This window comes from Siphateles boraxobius, unplaced genomic scaffold (assembly GCF_051911475.1).
Source record: "Siphateles boraxobius isolate OS27281-9 unplaced genomic scaffold, OSU_SipBor_1 8, whole genome shotgun sequence".
Classification (NCBI taxonomy): domain Eukaryota; kingdom Metazoa; phylum Chordata; class Actinopteri; order Cypriniformes; family Leuciscidae; genus Siphateles; species Siphateles boraxobius.
The window spans coordinates 30941556-30955188 of NW_027509208.1; the positions used below are offsets into that span (position 1 = coordinate 30941556).

General features: G+C 39.9%; 1 protein-coding gene across 1 annotated transcript in view; it reads left to right on the forward strand.

Moving 5' to 3' along the window:
* mei4 (meiosis-specific, MEI4 homolog (S. cerevisiae)) overlaps window positions 1-13633 on the forward strand; it is an 82532-nt gene that overhangs the window by 29820 nt on the left and 39079 nt on the right. The window contains exon 3 of the mRNA XM_077219666.1: window positions 8690-9192. Within this exon, the coding sequence (XP_077075781.1) occupies window positions 8690-9192 (503 nt within the window). The remainder of the gene's footprint in view (window positions 1-8689; window positions 9193-13633) is intronic.

Below are 13633 nucleotides of genomic sequence, written 5' to 3' on the forward strand. Positions count from 1 at the left end.
GTGGCAAAAAACGCTGCACAACGAGAAGAGGTGACCGGACCCTGAGGAAGATTGTGGAGAAGGACCGATTCCAGACCTTGGGGGACCTGCGGAAGCAGTAGACTGAGTCTGGAGTAGAAACATCCAGAGCCACCGTGCACAGGCGTGTGGAGGTAATGGGCTACAGGTGCCGCATTCCCCAGGTCAAGCCACTTTTGAACCAGAAACAGCGGCAGAAGCGCCTGACCTGGGCTACAGATAAGCAGCACTGGAGTACCCACAGTCAGTGATGGTCTGGGGTGCCATGTCAGCTGCTGGTGTTGGTCCACTGTGTTTTATCAAGGGCAGGGTCAATGCAGCTAGCTATCAGGATATTTTGGAGCACTTCATGCTTCCATCTGCTGAAAAGCTTTATGGAGATCAAGATTTCATTTTTCAGCACGACCTGGCACCTGCTCACAGTGCCAAAACCACTGGTAAATGGTTTACTGACCATGGTATTACTGTGCTCAATTGGCCAACTCTCCTGACCTGAACCCCATAGAGAATCTGTGGGATATTGTGAAGAGAAAGTTGAGAGACGCAAAGTTGAGAGACGCAAGACCCAACACTCTGGATGAGCTTAAGGCCGCTATCGAAGCATCCTGGGCCTCCATAACACCTCAGCAGTGCCACAGGCTGATTGCCTCCATGCCACACCGCAATTTCTTTCTGTGTCTTACCCTCTTGCTTGAGGGTGTCAATGATGGCCTTCTGGACAGCAGTCAGGTCGGCAGTCTTACCCATGATTGCAGTTTTGAGTAATGAAACAGGCTGGGAGTTTTTAAAAGCCTCAGAAATCTTTTGCAGGTGTTTAGAGTTAATTAGTTGATTCAGATGATTAGGTTAATAGCTTGTTTAGAGAACCTTTTCATGATATGCTAATTTTTTGAAATAGGAATTTTGGGTTTTCATGAGCCGTATGCCAAAATCATCAGTATTAAAACAATAAAAGACCTGAAACATTTTAGTTGGTGTGCAATGAATCTAAAATATATGAAAGTTTAATTTTTATCATTACATTATGGAAAATAATGAACTTTATCACAATATGCAAATTTTTTGAGAAGGACCTGTGTATATATATATAGTTTTTTGTAATTAGTGAAACTCCTGCTTAGTGACAGACAAAAACACTTGAGACAGATCCACATATAGCGCTTACTGAAGGCAAAGAAGCTGTCGCGCTTGTGTTTTGGGGGTGCTTTATAGTTTCCTGGTCGATGACGTCACCCGCCTATGACGTTCCGTCTCTCCATTGGACTGATTCCATACGTGCTTCATGGCGCACACACGCAGAGGCGTTCCCACAGCTTGACGCAGCTCGAGTTCCCTTGAAAGGGAAAGCCAGGCCTACCTGTGTGCGAGCCAGGGAATTCTTGGGCATGTAACACGGCTCTCTTCATCTCGAAGTTGTCATCAATCCACTGAGCCGTGAGGCTCAACATGCTTGTTTGGTTGAGGTCGGTACTCCAGATATCCATTGTAAAACTGATGTCATTGACATCGCTGTCGAGTAACTTGTACACGTGGGTGGCTACGAGATCATGCAAGGCAGGCAGGGCGACATCCGGAAAGTAACGACGACTTGGCTTGTCATAGCGGGGCTCAGCGACCCTCAAGCACCTCGCTGAAGCTTTCGTCTTCCACTACTGAAAACGGTTGGTCATCAACAGCGATCACCTTTGTTATTGCCATGGTCAATGCCTTTTGCTTTGGGTGGTCCTTGTGGAATTTCTCAGTCTTTTCCAGAGCTTGTTCTATGGGGCTACCGACTGGATCAGCTGCCGTAGCGTTAGCAGCAGCTTTCTTCCGGTGTTTTTTAGCATTAGCTAGTTTCTCATATTCTTTGTAGGCTTCGGGATGCTTCTTTTTTAAGTGGGTGATCAAATTGGTTATATTGAATGATTTGAACCAACTCCCCCTCGCATCACCCGGCCCTCACACTCATTGCATACAGCATAGCGAGGATTCTCTTCAGACACTTTGAAGAACGACCAGACAGACGACATTGTTGCTCCCTCACCAAAGGCAAAGTCAAACTGACTGACCTTTTTTTGCGCTCGTGCAAAAACAAACATCCCCGCCCCCACACTCACATCTAAGCCTACACACACGTCAACTACACAGGAATGATTATCGGCCTGTTCACATGGGCCCTGTTTTGACATCGGAACGATACCGATGTGTAAAAAAATGACCATATCGGCCGATATTATATCGGCGGCCGATATATCGTGCACCACTATAAACAGGTAAGATTTAAAACATTAATGCAAACTTTTCTTCGTGGAAGCTTCAAGTTTATTTCAAGTGAGTGAGAAAAAATATTTCAACTCAAAACAACATTTTGAAGTGTATTGCAGTGACTTTTTCCCTCAGTTTCCCTCATGACTTTTGTAAAAGCCAAAATATGACCACACCTCAGATTTGGTCCTCTTAAAAGGCAGGAAAAGGTGGGGAAGAAAAGACTTCAAATGACCGCTCTGTTGCAAAGCTACTTGCGTCACTCCAGTTGCTCTCCATGTTAGCGAGTTTGACAGCAGCTGTCAATTAATCTGTCTCTGCGGGTCTCAGGTGCATGCCCCCTCAGTTCATCCGCTCTATCTCCCCTGGGCTATGCCCACTTTTCCAGCATTTTTCAAATATTGCCAGTAGGTGGAGTCAGGCTCTGACCAGGGGTTTAACGCTAACGCTAGACTAACGCCTTTATTTTCAATGCGATCACCTTGTACCCAAACCATTTCGAAACTAAGGAGCCATTTGGCCTCCGATTACATACAAGCTCCTCGGCGGCACGTTTGCTGCACTCATGTTTCGCCCTGTAGGGGATTTTTAAAAAAGTGACGTGAGTGGAAGGGCGGCGCTGGGGCAGTGTGTGTGTGAGCGGGAGGCAGAGCGGCAGAGTTGCGAAATTGCTGGCGTGGCTCGAAATGGCTGTTATTTCAAATAGCGTAGCATATTTTAAACTAATCGTTTAACCGGTTTCAACCGGCTAATGAGGCTCGGTGGTCGGTCAAGAAAATTTTTAATTTTCGCCATCCCTAGTCCGTAGTTTAGAGGGGCAAGTCCTGCCAGCGTACTGAGATGTCAAATTGCGTACTTGCTACGCAAAATGCGTACACATTGGAAGGTTGTTGTCACGTTGGGATGCTGTGCTGGCTACATGCAGAAATGAAAGCAGACAAGCGCTTCAGCCCAATATTACCCTTTGAAGGCAGCTGAAAACAGACATTCATGCGTAAAATGTTTAACCCGTTTGCGTTCATCCACAAGGAGGGAACATTTTTTCCAGGACAACATAAACGTTTCCAGGACATTTTTTCCATGTGTTTTCCAGGACTGGAAAATTGGTCTTTCATTTTTCAGGTTTTCCAGGTTTTCCAGGACGTGTGGGAACCCTGAATGATGATAATTTAATGTCCTTATAATGTGTAGCACTGTTTTTAAACTTGTATTCAAACTATAATATATTTGTTATTTGTCTAAAATTAGGAATTCAAAACGAATTGTTAAATTTTGCATAAGCAAAAATGTTTTTTTTCCTCCTCCTTTTTGGTTTTAGAGTTCCAAGGTCACCTTAAGCCGTTTACGAAATAAAAATGACAGCTTTATTTATTTAGAGACAGAAGTCATTCAAAATTGTATTTGGGTATTTTTTCGTTTGTTTTGTTTATTTATTTTTTAAATTTAAAGCAAAGTATAACGCTCCCAAGATAGCCTAGTCTTAAAATATTAAGCTAATTAAAGTTACAAAAGTTCAGTGAGTGATTTTCATCAATACACTGATTCAATAGATATAGGCTAGGCCTTCTGTTTTTCTTTCTCAACCGTTTAAGACAAAAACAACTGTTTACGGCGATATTTTAACTTGAAAAAGGTGTGTAGGCTACTGACGTCTTTCCGTGGTTGAAACAACAATTCTTCTGATGTTAATTCATGTTTATTTGATATAAATTTTTTTAAATTTTTTTTTAATTTATTTGTTTATAGAAATTAACTAGATGGATAATTGTGAGATATAGGCTAATTTTGTGTGTAGGCCTATTTGTCCGTGCACTATGTACTGTAGCTGGCGTCAAAGGCAACTCATATATTTAAGTTCAATATGGTTCATAGTTAAAATATTAATATATGAGGTTAAAAATCATATGATTGAAATAATGTCTCATGGCCAATAAATAATAAGTTCATGTTTATTTCTGTTGTTAGAAAACTTTGTGAAAGAAAGGGGGAACTTATTTTTGTTCCGTGTGGAAATGATCATTTGTTGCTATGGGGACGCTGTCTGGGGGCACTCGCTAAGATCAGAGAGATATGTGCTGCGGCTTGCGAGCCTGCTGTCTGAAAGCCCCGGAAGATTGTAAAGTTATCCATAAGTTTTCTCTGTGAAGCGTGAAGATTAATACCCTTCTAAGTTTACCCTCTCGGGTTCATGAGGCCATTGAGGTATATTTTTCTTTCTTTGTCATTTATTTGTGTTACGCGACTGTGTTTGTAACAAGCCAATTAAGATATTATTTTAAATGGCATAAATGTATGCTTTATTTCTTAGTTTTCTATGTGATTTCGTTTAGTATTGTCTACAAGTATGTCAAGAATTTAAGGTTAATTTACGTTTTTCTGTGTTTTTATTTATACCAGTTCTGACGGCAATGTGGAAATGTAACAATAAGTGAGCATGTAAAGACATATTTGATGTCACCGAATAAATGCCCGTTAAAACCCAGGAACGACTTGAGCCTTTATTAAACCTCGAGGGGAGTAACACACTATGTGAGAGGCGGCTCTTTGCACACTTTGTATGAGTGCGCAGCTCATAAAACAGTGCGCATGCAGAAATGTTCTCTTTTGTCTTGCACTTAATGAATGTTATCAAGAAAAATAGATTTTCTATAGACCCCTTTTCAGTTGGTAAACATGGTGACGTTTTTCTGTGGGCGGAGCTTAGGTGGTTGCAGAACGATCCCTCTGGCCGCTTCCCTAACGTTAGTTTGCAAGTTTTGTTAGCTTGTTTTTTAACAATGACTGGAGAAAATCCGATTTTATCTTAATGTGCAAGGTCACTCACTGTCCAGGACCGCGATTGTTATTTGCAAAAGTTAATTTTAACAGACGGAACCAGATTGGCTGACCAGTACACGCTCAGGCAATGGATGGACGATCTGACAGGATTTACGTTAACGCTAGGCTCAGTCCTACACCTATCCGATAGAGAAACCGAGCGTAAAGACATACTGGGGTCATATAAATCTTTAGATGCCTATAACTATGTGATGAATGGTCATGTACAAGACTTGTGTGGTACGATCCGCAGTTCTGCCTAGCCAGCGCCAAGAAGACGTCAATGTAAAGAGTGACATTACGGTGCAATTGTAATGATGTGAATATTTTCTAGAAATAAAAATTCCAGATACAGCATATTCATTTTTCATTGATTCTTGCATCCAACAACACAACAAGATGACATTTAATAATAATAATAGTAATTTAAGCTCCTTATTATGTAGCCGAATCTGTGCTGGTATGTATTGGCCGCCTGCAGTTTTCCCTTTGTTTTGCCTCCAGCTAGCGCCGTGACGTAATTGTGACGTCGGCTCGAAATTGGTCTATTCCTAATCCTACTAACTAGCCTATAAAAAAAGTTTCATTCTTGTTATTGCATGTGAACAAATATTATGTGTATAACTATAGGGCTATGTGAGATATGTCATTTTTTGATATTGACAATTATCGTCTGGAAACAGACTGTTATAATCGACATCGTCATATCTATATTCAATAATATCGTCATATCGCCCAGGCCATATATATATATACTGTATTTCCACCTAAATCTTCTCACTCCCTTTGGATACAGCTACCTAGCCAAACCTTGTTTGACATCAAGGGGTGGTGGCCTGGCTGCTGTTCATCGCAGCAGCATTACAGTCAAAACAATTGACTTTCATGTGACTTTAACTTTTGAAAATTTAGTTCTCAAAATTTCTGGTACATCTCCAATGATCTTGATTCTCCTGTATCGTCCACCTAAAGCTATCTCAGTGGACTGCATGAACTGTTAACCCTTTCCTCTGCCTTATCCTCTTGTGTTATACTACTTGTGAGTTTCAACATACATGTTGATACTGTTTGTGCAGAATCGCGTGAACTCTTGTCTTTATTTGAATGTTTCAATCTTGTACAACATGTCGATTTTGCTAAACACTCAAAAGGTCACACACTGGATCTTGTCTGCACTGCTGGTCTACATAATTTTTCCGTGTTTGGCTCTCAAATTGGACTGTCTGATCACCTACTCATCGAACTAAACTGTGAAATGCCTCTTTCCCGCCTCAGGGGGAAATCCACTATAACCTACCGCAACCTCAATTCTGTTGATCCTTTACTGTTTTCTGAATCTATACAAACCCATCTCTCTCATATTACCGAACACACAAAGTTCTTTTGATGTACTTACCAAATATAATGGCTGTATATTTCCACTGCCCTTGACATACATGCCCCTCTTAAAAGTAGAGTTGTACCTTCTACACACACGTCTCCCTGGTTTACCCCTGCACTTCGCAATCTAAAAACAGCTGGTCGTCTTCTTGAACGCTTTTACAGGAAAACTGGTTTGACTGTTCACCTTACTGCTTACACTGACCATATCCAGTTGTACAAATCTGCTATAAACACTGCACGCTCTAGTTACTACTCTACTATTATTAATAGTGCATCCTCTCGACCTAAAGCACTGTTTTCTGTAGTCAATAAACCTACCAATCCTCCTGCACCTGCCATTAGTAACTCAGCAGACCTCTGTGAGTCATTCCTACATTTCTTTCTAAATAAAATTGATAGCATTCACAATCATTTCCCATCCAAGATCTCTCCTGTCTCCACACACGACTTCCCCACTGCTTTTACACTTGGTACTCTCACTGATTTTGCCACCCCAACCCCTGCTTATATCTCCGAGCTAATCAACAAACCAAACGCATCTTCCTATCATCTTGATCCCGCTCCTACTACTTTACCTAAAAAATGTGCACCTGTTATTTCTCTGCCGATTTCACTTTTCATGTCCCAACTACTAAGTACTGGTTCTGTTCCTCTGGAATTATGGAATTAAAAACTGCTGCTGTCACTCCTGTCCTAAAGAAACCAGGCCTCGTCTCCTCTGATATGGCCAACTACAGACCAATCTCAAATCTACCATTTCTTTCTAAACTACTTGAGATTGTGGTCGCTGCTCAACTTGAAACACATGTGTCATCTAACAACCACTATGAATGTTTTCAATCTGCTTTCCGTACCCTCCACAGCACTGAGACAGCACTTCTTAGGGTTGTCAATGATCTCCTTATGGCCACTGACTGCGACTCCACCAGTATTTCTAATTCTTCTAGATATTTCCTCTGCATTCGACACAATCTATCTTGGGTTTTCTGGTACTGCCCTATCCTGGTTCACCTCCTACCTGTCGGGTCGCCAGCATTACATCTCTATCCGCCAGGCTAAGTCCACTACTGCCTCTGTTCACCTGGGTTCTATTCTTGGGCCTCTTCTCTTCATCATCTACATGCTTCCATTAGGTAACATCATCCGTCATAATGGCTTTAAATTCCATTGATACGCAGATGACACCCAACTATACATCCATTCACAACACAATGCTCCTTTCCCTACAAATTCCATATCAGCCTGTATTGATGATATAAATGCATGGATGACCAGTCATTTTCTCAAACTCAACACTGATCAAACAGATCTACTTCTTATTGGTTCACCTCAAATTACATCCCGTTTCTGTGTTGACAACGTTAATATTGCTGGAGTTTTGGTTCAACCTTCCACCACTGTCAAAAGCCTTGGTATAATCTTTGATTCCTCTCTTTCCTTCCTTCCACACATTTCTTCTCTCACTAAGTCTGCCTTCTTTCACCTTCGTAATATCATGCGCTTATGTCCATTTCTGAATATCAGCGATGCTGAAACCTTGGTTCACGCTTTCATCACATCACGGCTTGACATTGCAAATCTCTTCTATGGCTTACCCAACTCATCTATAAATAAAATCCACTATATTCAGAACTCCGCAGCTAGAGTCCTTACATACACAAAGAAATCTTCCCACATTACTCCGATTTTACGCAGACTTCATTGGCTACCGGTACGCTTTCGTATTATATACAAGATTCTCCTTATCACATTCAAAGCACTCGATGGTCTTGCAAAATATACTGCAAAATATAATGCGATATATTACATAATATATTTCCAAATATGGGAAACTAGTGCTTATATTTGTCAATATACGCAAATATATGTATTAAACATGTATGGCTATATATTAATACATATAAAATATTTATAAATGAAGACAAAAATAGCATTACATACATATTCACAAAGTTTTATCCTTTATTGTGTACATATATTGCACATACATGTTCCTATATAAATGTGAATGTATGTTATATATATATATATATATATACTACATATATATATATATATACTCACACACACACACATTCAAGGAATGAGCTACAACAGATTTCTAGTTCCCAGCATGCTTTGCTTCTGACCGTTAAAGGAGAGATGTTAAAATGAAGTGTTATTTAATGTTTTACTCAATATTAATATATATGATATGCTGATATGCTGTGTTTTCTTTTCACAGGTCAAGAGATTGCCAAAGTACACTCTCAGGATGACCCGCAGCAGTTAAAGGGTGACTCTGGCTGTGACACTGATAACAGCTCGCAGACACATATTAACATTGCTAAGGAACCATGTTTGCCTCCAACCCCTCCAAACAGTCAGAACTTTCCCCTCCAGGATAGGCAGTGGTGCCAGGACCACAAGCTGTTAAAACACATGCAGTTCCTACAGTGCCTGAGTGGTTTGCGCAGAGTTTGTGAGTCTTCTCTGTGTCGTGATGGTGACGTGGTCTGGGATTCAGTGGTGCAGCTGCTGGATTCGGTGGTGGAGGTTTTCAGGCAGGCACATGTTGGACAGCCTCTACTTCACCCAGAGCAGCTGCATGATGCCACACAGGTGGTGGCACAGACCCTGAGTCGAAGAGGAACTCGTCATGGGTGTTCAGTGCAACATTTTAACAAAGTGGAAAATCTGCTGAAGGAGATGATCAGCCTACTACTAACCAACCAGCAACTCGATGCGGTAAGAGAGAGGCTCGTGTATTGTGGGTAAAGTCAGTTGCAGACCAGACGAGAAGAGGGTTAGGTCAATATTTTCATCAACTGGCACAGGGAGACAATAGGGCTGTAGTCATTAGGCAATATGCCAGGCTAAGTAGATCTGGATGTCAATCTGCATAGGTTTGGTAAGCAATTTGTTTCTTTCTCATTATTTGGCATTAGTGAGACCAACCATTAAATGGAAAAGAAAGAAACTTGAGAGGAACCAGACTCGGCTGAGGCAGCCCATCTTCCTCTGGCATTACAATGAATGTACATATGTTAAATATGATCTATTTTTCCATATTCTATTTTTTTATATCATCGCTGTTGGGCGGAAGCATCGTATCTCCATATTTAATTTTTTTTTCACATAAATCATTACTTTTGGTCACCCTTTATGTCTGTCTGTGGGTTTTGCAAATATTTAAGCAATGAAAAGTATTAAAAAGAGCTTGTGACTAAACCTCGTAATTCCATTCGACCCTCAAACTGTTCAGTGAAACCCCATAACTTCACCCCGCCTCAGTCTTGAATGAGGTGCCGCACACATTTTGGACCATCTCTGCTTGTTTGCAATGCTAGGGTGAATAAATAACTTTTTCTTTGAATAATGGTGCATTCAAGTCATGTCGTAAATATTGTATTTACGAGTACATGATTGGCACCACAGAGCCCCGAGTTTGGGGCGTTTCAGTAAGAAACATGGTGGAATACCACAAGGGGTGTGCAATTAATCGAATTTTGATTTCAATTTCGATTTTGGCTCCAAACGATCTCCAAAATAGTACAATCGAGTAAAAACCATTATTTTGTCATGTTATTTTGTCTTGTGTTCTGAATGACTCGCGCACGCGCACATCCGCCCCTCCCGAAGCCATAAACACTCTCAGCCTATACAGTCATAAACTGCAAGCACAATAAACTTCACAATAACAATTGGCTAATTTAATACTGACTGGAGTGAGACCATAGCCGTCTCTCGAGCTGTCGCGATCTCTTTCTGCTCGATCACTGTAGCGCTTCAGTTCAAGCGAACAGCAGCGAGCGCACGTGACCTGATCATCTGTTCCGCTTTACAGCACGAAACAAATCGAGAATGAACACAGGGAGCGACATTAAAACGTGTCTGCTTGTCCGGGAGAAGGGGATTTTTAAGTTTCAAGTGAAAGAGAGTTTTACTTTACTTTAAGAGATTTTGATCTTGTACAGTCAGTGTAAACAAAGATTGGTAATGGATAGTTTATGGAAGGTGCGCTGCGTTTGTGAGAGAGACATTAGTGGACAAATCAAAAGAAATGAGCCTAACAGCTCACACAAAAACTTACAGAAGAAACATACTGAGGTAGAAATGTTGAGTTTTTATTTATTTATAATAGGCTAAATGATAGTTAAGTAACATAACACGACTAAGGGCTGTTCTATAATATCACGATTGCAAATGTTACACTGAATTTATAGTTTTGTAAACAAGTAGCCTAGTTTATATGTAGTAACTTACATTTTAGACGCAATATTGACTGGTTTTGTTCTATTTCACCGACGAAAATAGTTAAAAAAGAAAAGCATCACTAAGCACTGTGTTTTGTTACTGTATGATTCATTTGAACAAATCGTTTTAATGAATGACCCAATGATTCATTTATTAAGACGGTCACTTGTCGCCACCTATTGATTTATTGTTTAGAGGCAAAGGCATCATTGATTTTATTTTTTATTTTATTTTTTGTTTAAACATTAATCTCATAATATTTTTACAGTTGTAATTTTGCAGTGTAAATTAATTTAACGGATAACAGCCCTTTTTATTAAAACTGAATTTTATCAAATGTAAGAATTTGACATGAAACATATATTTAGTAAGGCTTAATAAATTGTCCTTTATAAAGGCAAATAACGCCCTGGTGACCTACAACAAATTACTTTGTAAACATGTCACCTTTTTCACCACTCGTGAGTTTGCAGGTCTGTTTAATATTTCAAAAATTACAATAAATGTTCAAATTTAGATTTTTTAAGAATTGTTGAAAGGTGTCTTTTAATAAATGCAACATATTCCCAAAGTCATGTGAAATAATCGTGTTACATAATCGTGATTTCAATACTGACCAAAATAATCGTGATTATGATTTTTTCCATAATCGAGCAGCCCTAATACCACAATACTTGCAGGTATCTAGCAGTGACATTGTCAGGCTTTTTTATTGACAACAGCAAAAGCTAATTATCTGCACAAAATATATATGCATTGTATTATAACAATATTATGTACAGACGTGCACAAATTTGTTGGTACCCTTACAGCTCATTGAAATAATGCTTCATTCCTCCTGAAAATTAATGAGAATAAAATATATTTGATTATGTATACTTGCATGCCTTTGGTATGTCATAGAATAAAGCAAAGAAGCTGTGAACAGAGATGAATTATTGCTTGTTCTACAAAGATATTCTAAAATGGCCTGGACACATTTGTTGGTACCCCTTAGAAAAGATAACAAATAATTGTATTATAGTGATATTTCAAACTAATTTGTTTCTTTAATTAGTATCACATGTCTCAAATCTTGTAATCAGTCATTCACCCTATTTAAATGGTGAAAAGTAGTCACTGTGCTATTTGGTATAATTGTGTGCACCACACTGAACATGGACCAGAGAAAACAAAGGAGAGAGTTGTCTGAGGAGATCAGAAAGAAAATAATGGACAAGCATGGTAAAGGTAAAGGCTACAAGACCATCTCCAAGCAGCTTGATGTTCCTGTGACAACAGTTGCAAACATTATTAAGAAGTTTAGGGTCCATGGAACTGAAGCCAACCTCCCTTGGCGCGGCCGCAAGAGGAAAATCGACCCAAGATTGAAAAGAAGGATAGTGTGAATGGTAGAAAAATAACTGCCAAAGAGATCCAAGCTGAACTCCAAGGTGAAGGTACGCCAGTTTCTGATCGCACCATCCGTCGCTTTTGACCAAAAGTTGGCTCTATGGAAGAAGACCCAGGAGGACTCCACTTTTGAAAGAAAAACAAAAAAGCCAGACTGGAATTTGCTAAAATGCAAATTGACAAGCCACAATCCTTCTGGGAGAATGTCCTTTGGACAGATGAGTCAAAACTGGAGCTTTTTGGCAAGTCACATCAGCTGTATGTTGAATGTTCACAGACGAAAAAATTAAGCTTTCAAAGAAAAGAACACCATACCTACAGTGAAACATGGAGGAGGCTCGGTTATGTTTTGGTGCTGCTTTGCTGCGTCTGGCACAGGGTGCCTTGAATCCGTGCAGGGCACAATGAAATCTCAAGACTTATCAAGGCATTCTGGAGCGAAACGTACTGCCCAGTGTCAGAAAGCTCTGTCTCCGTCGCAGGTCATGGGTCGTCCAACAGGATAATGACCCAAAACACACAGCTAAAAGCACCCAAGAATGGATAAGAACAAAACATTGGACTATTCTGAAGTTGCCTTCTATGATTCCTGATCTGAATCCTATCAAACATCTATGGAAAGAGCTGAAACTTGCAGTCTGGAGAAAGCACCCATCAAACCTGAGACAGCTGGAGCAGTTTGCTCCGGAAGAGTGGGCCAAACTACCTGTGAACAGGTGCAGAAGCCTCATTGAGAGCTACAGAAAACGTTTGATTGCAGTGGTTTCCTCTAAAGGTTGTGCAACAAAATATTAGGTTAGCAGTCCCATCATTTTTGTCCATGCCATTTTCATTTGTTTTATTATTTACAATATTAGGTTAAATAAAAAATCAAAAGCAAAGTCTGATTTCTATTAAATATGGAATAAACAATGGTGGATGCCAATTACTTTTGTCAGTTTCAAATTATTTCAAAGAAAATTGTGCATTCTTCGTTTTCTGTGTAGGGGTACCAACAAATTTGAGCACGTCTGTATGATAAAGTTTACAGTGGCTTTATTAATTCATAAAAAAACAAAACGCACCTGATGCTCATTCTTTGTGTCAGTTATGTTCTGTTAGTTTCTGTTTTAATAATGGACTTTTAGTTTGTTATTTTCAGTCACATGTGTTCCTTTGTTCAGTTTTCCAAAACGTTTTAATTGTCATGGAGTTTACCCTAATTTGCTTTGTATTAAAGTTGCAGTCTTTTCAGTTCCCAGTTGTCCAGTCACGTTTACTTTAGAGGTTGTGTTTTGTTCGCCTGTCTGTTTGGATTGCCTTTTAAGTGGATTATTAGAAGATGTTTTATTAACAAAGTTTGGGAGGAGCACATTCAGATAATGATCCTAATTAACACTGGAGAAGCACATTCAGTTAATCTACTCAATTAGCATCAGGAGGTGTATACAGCATTTGGCCCCTGTTCAATTGCAGCCATGTTTGAACTTGAACTCTATCCATCTGATGACGAATCATTTCTTTCCACCGTACACCACTGCCAAGCCCCCGGCTTCATCGC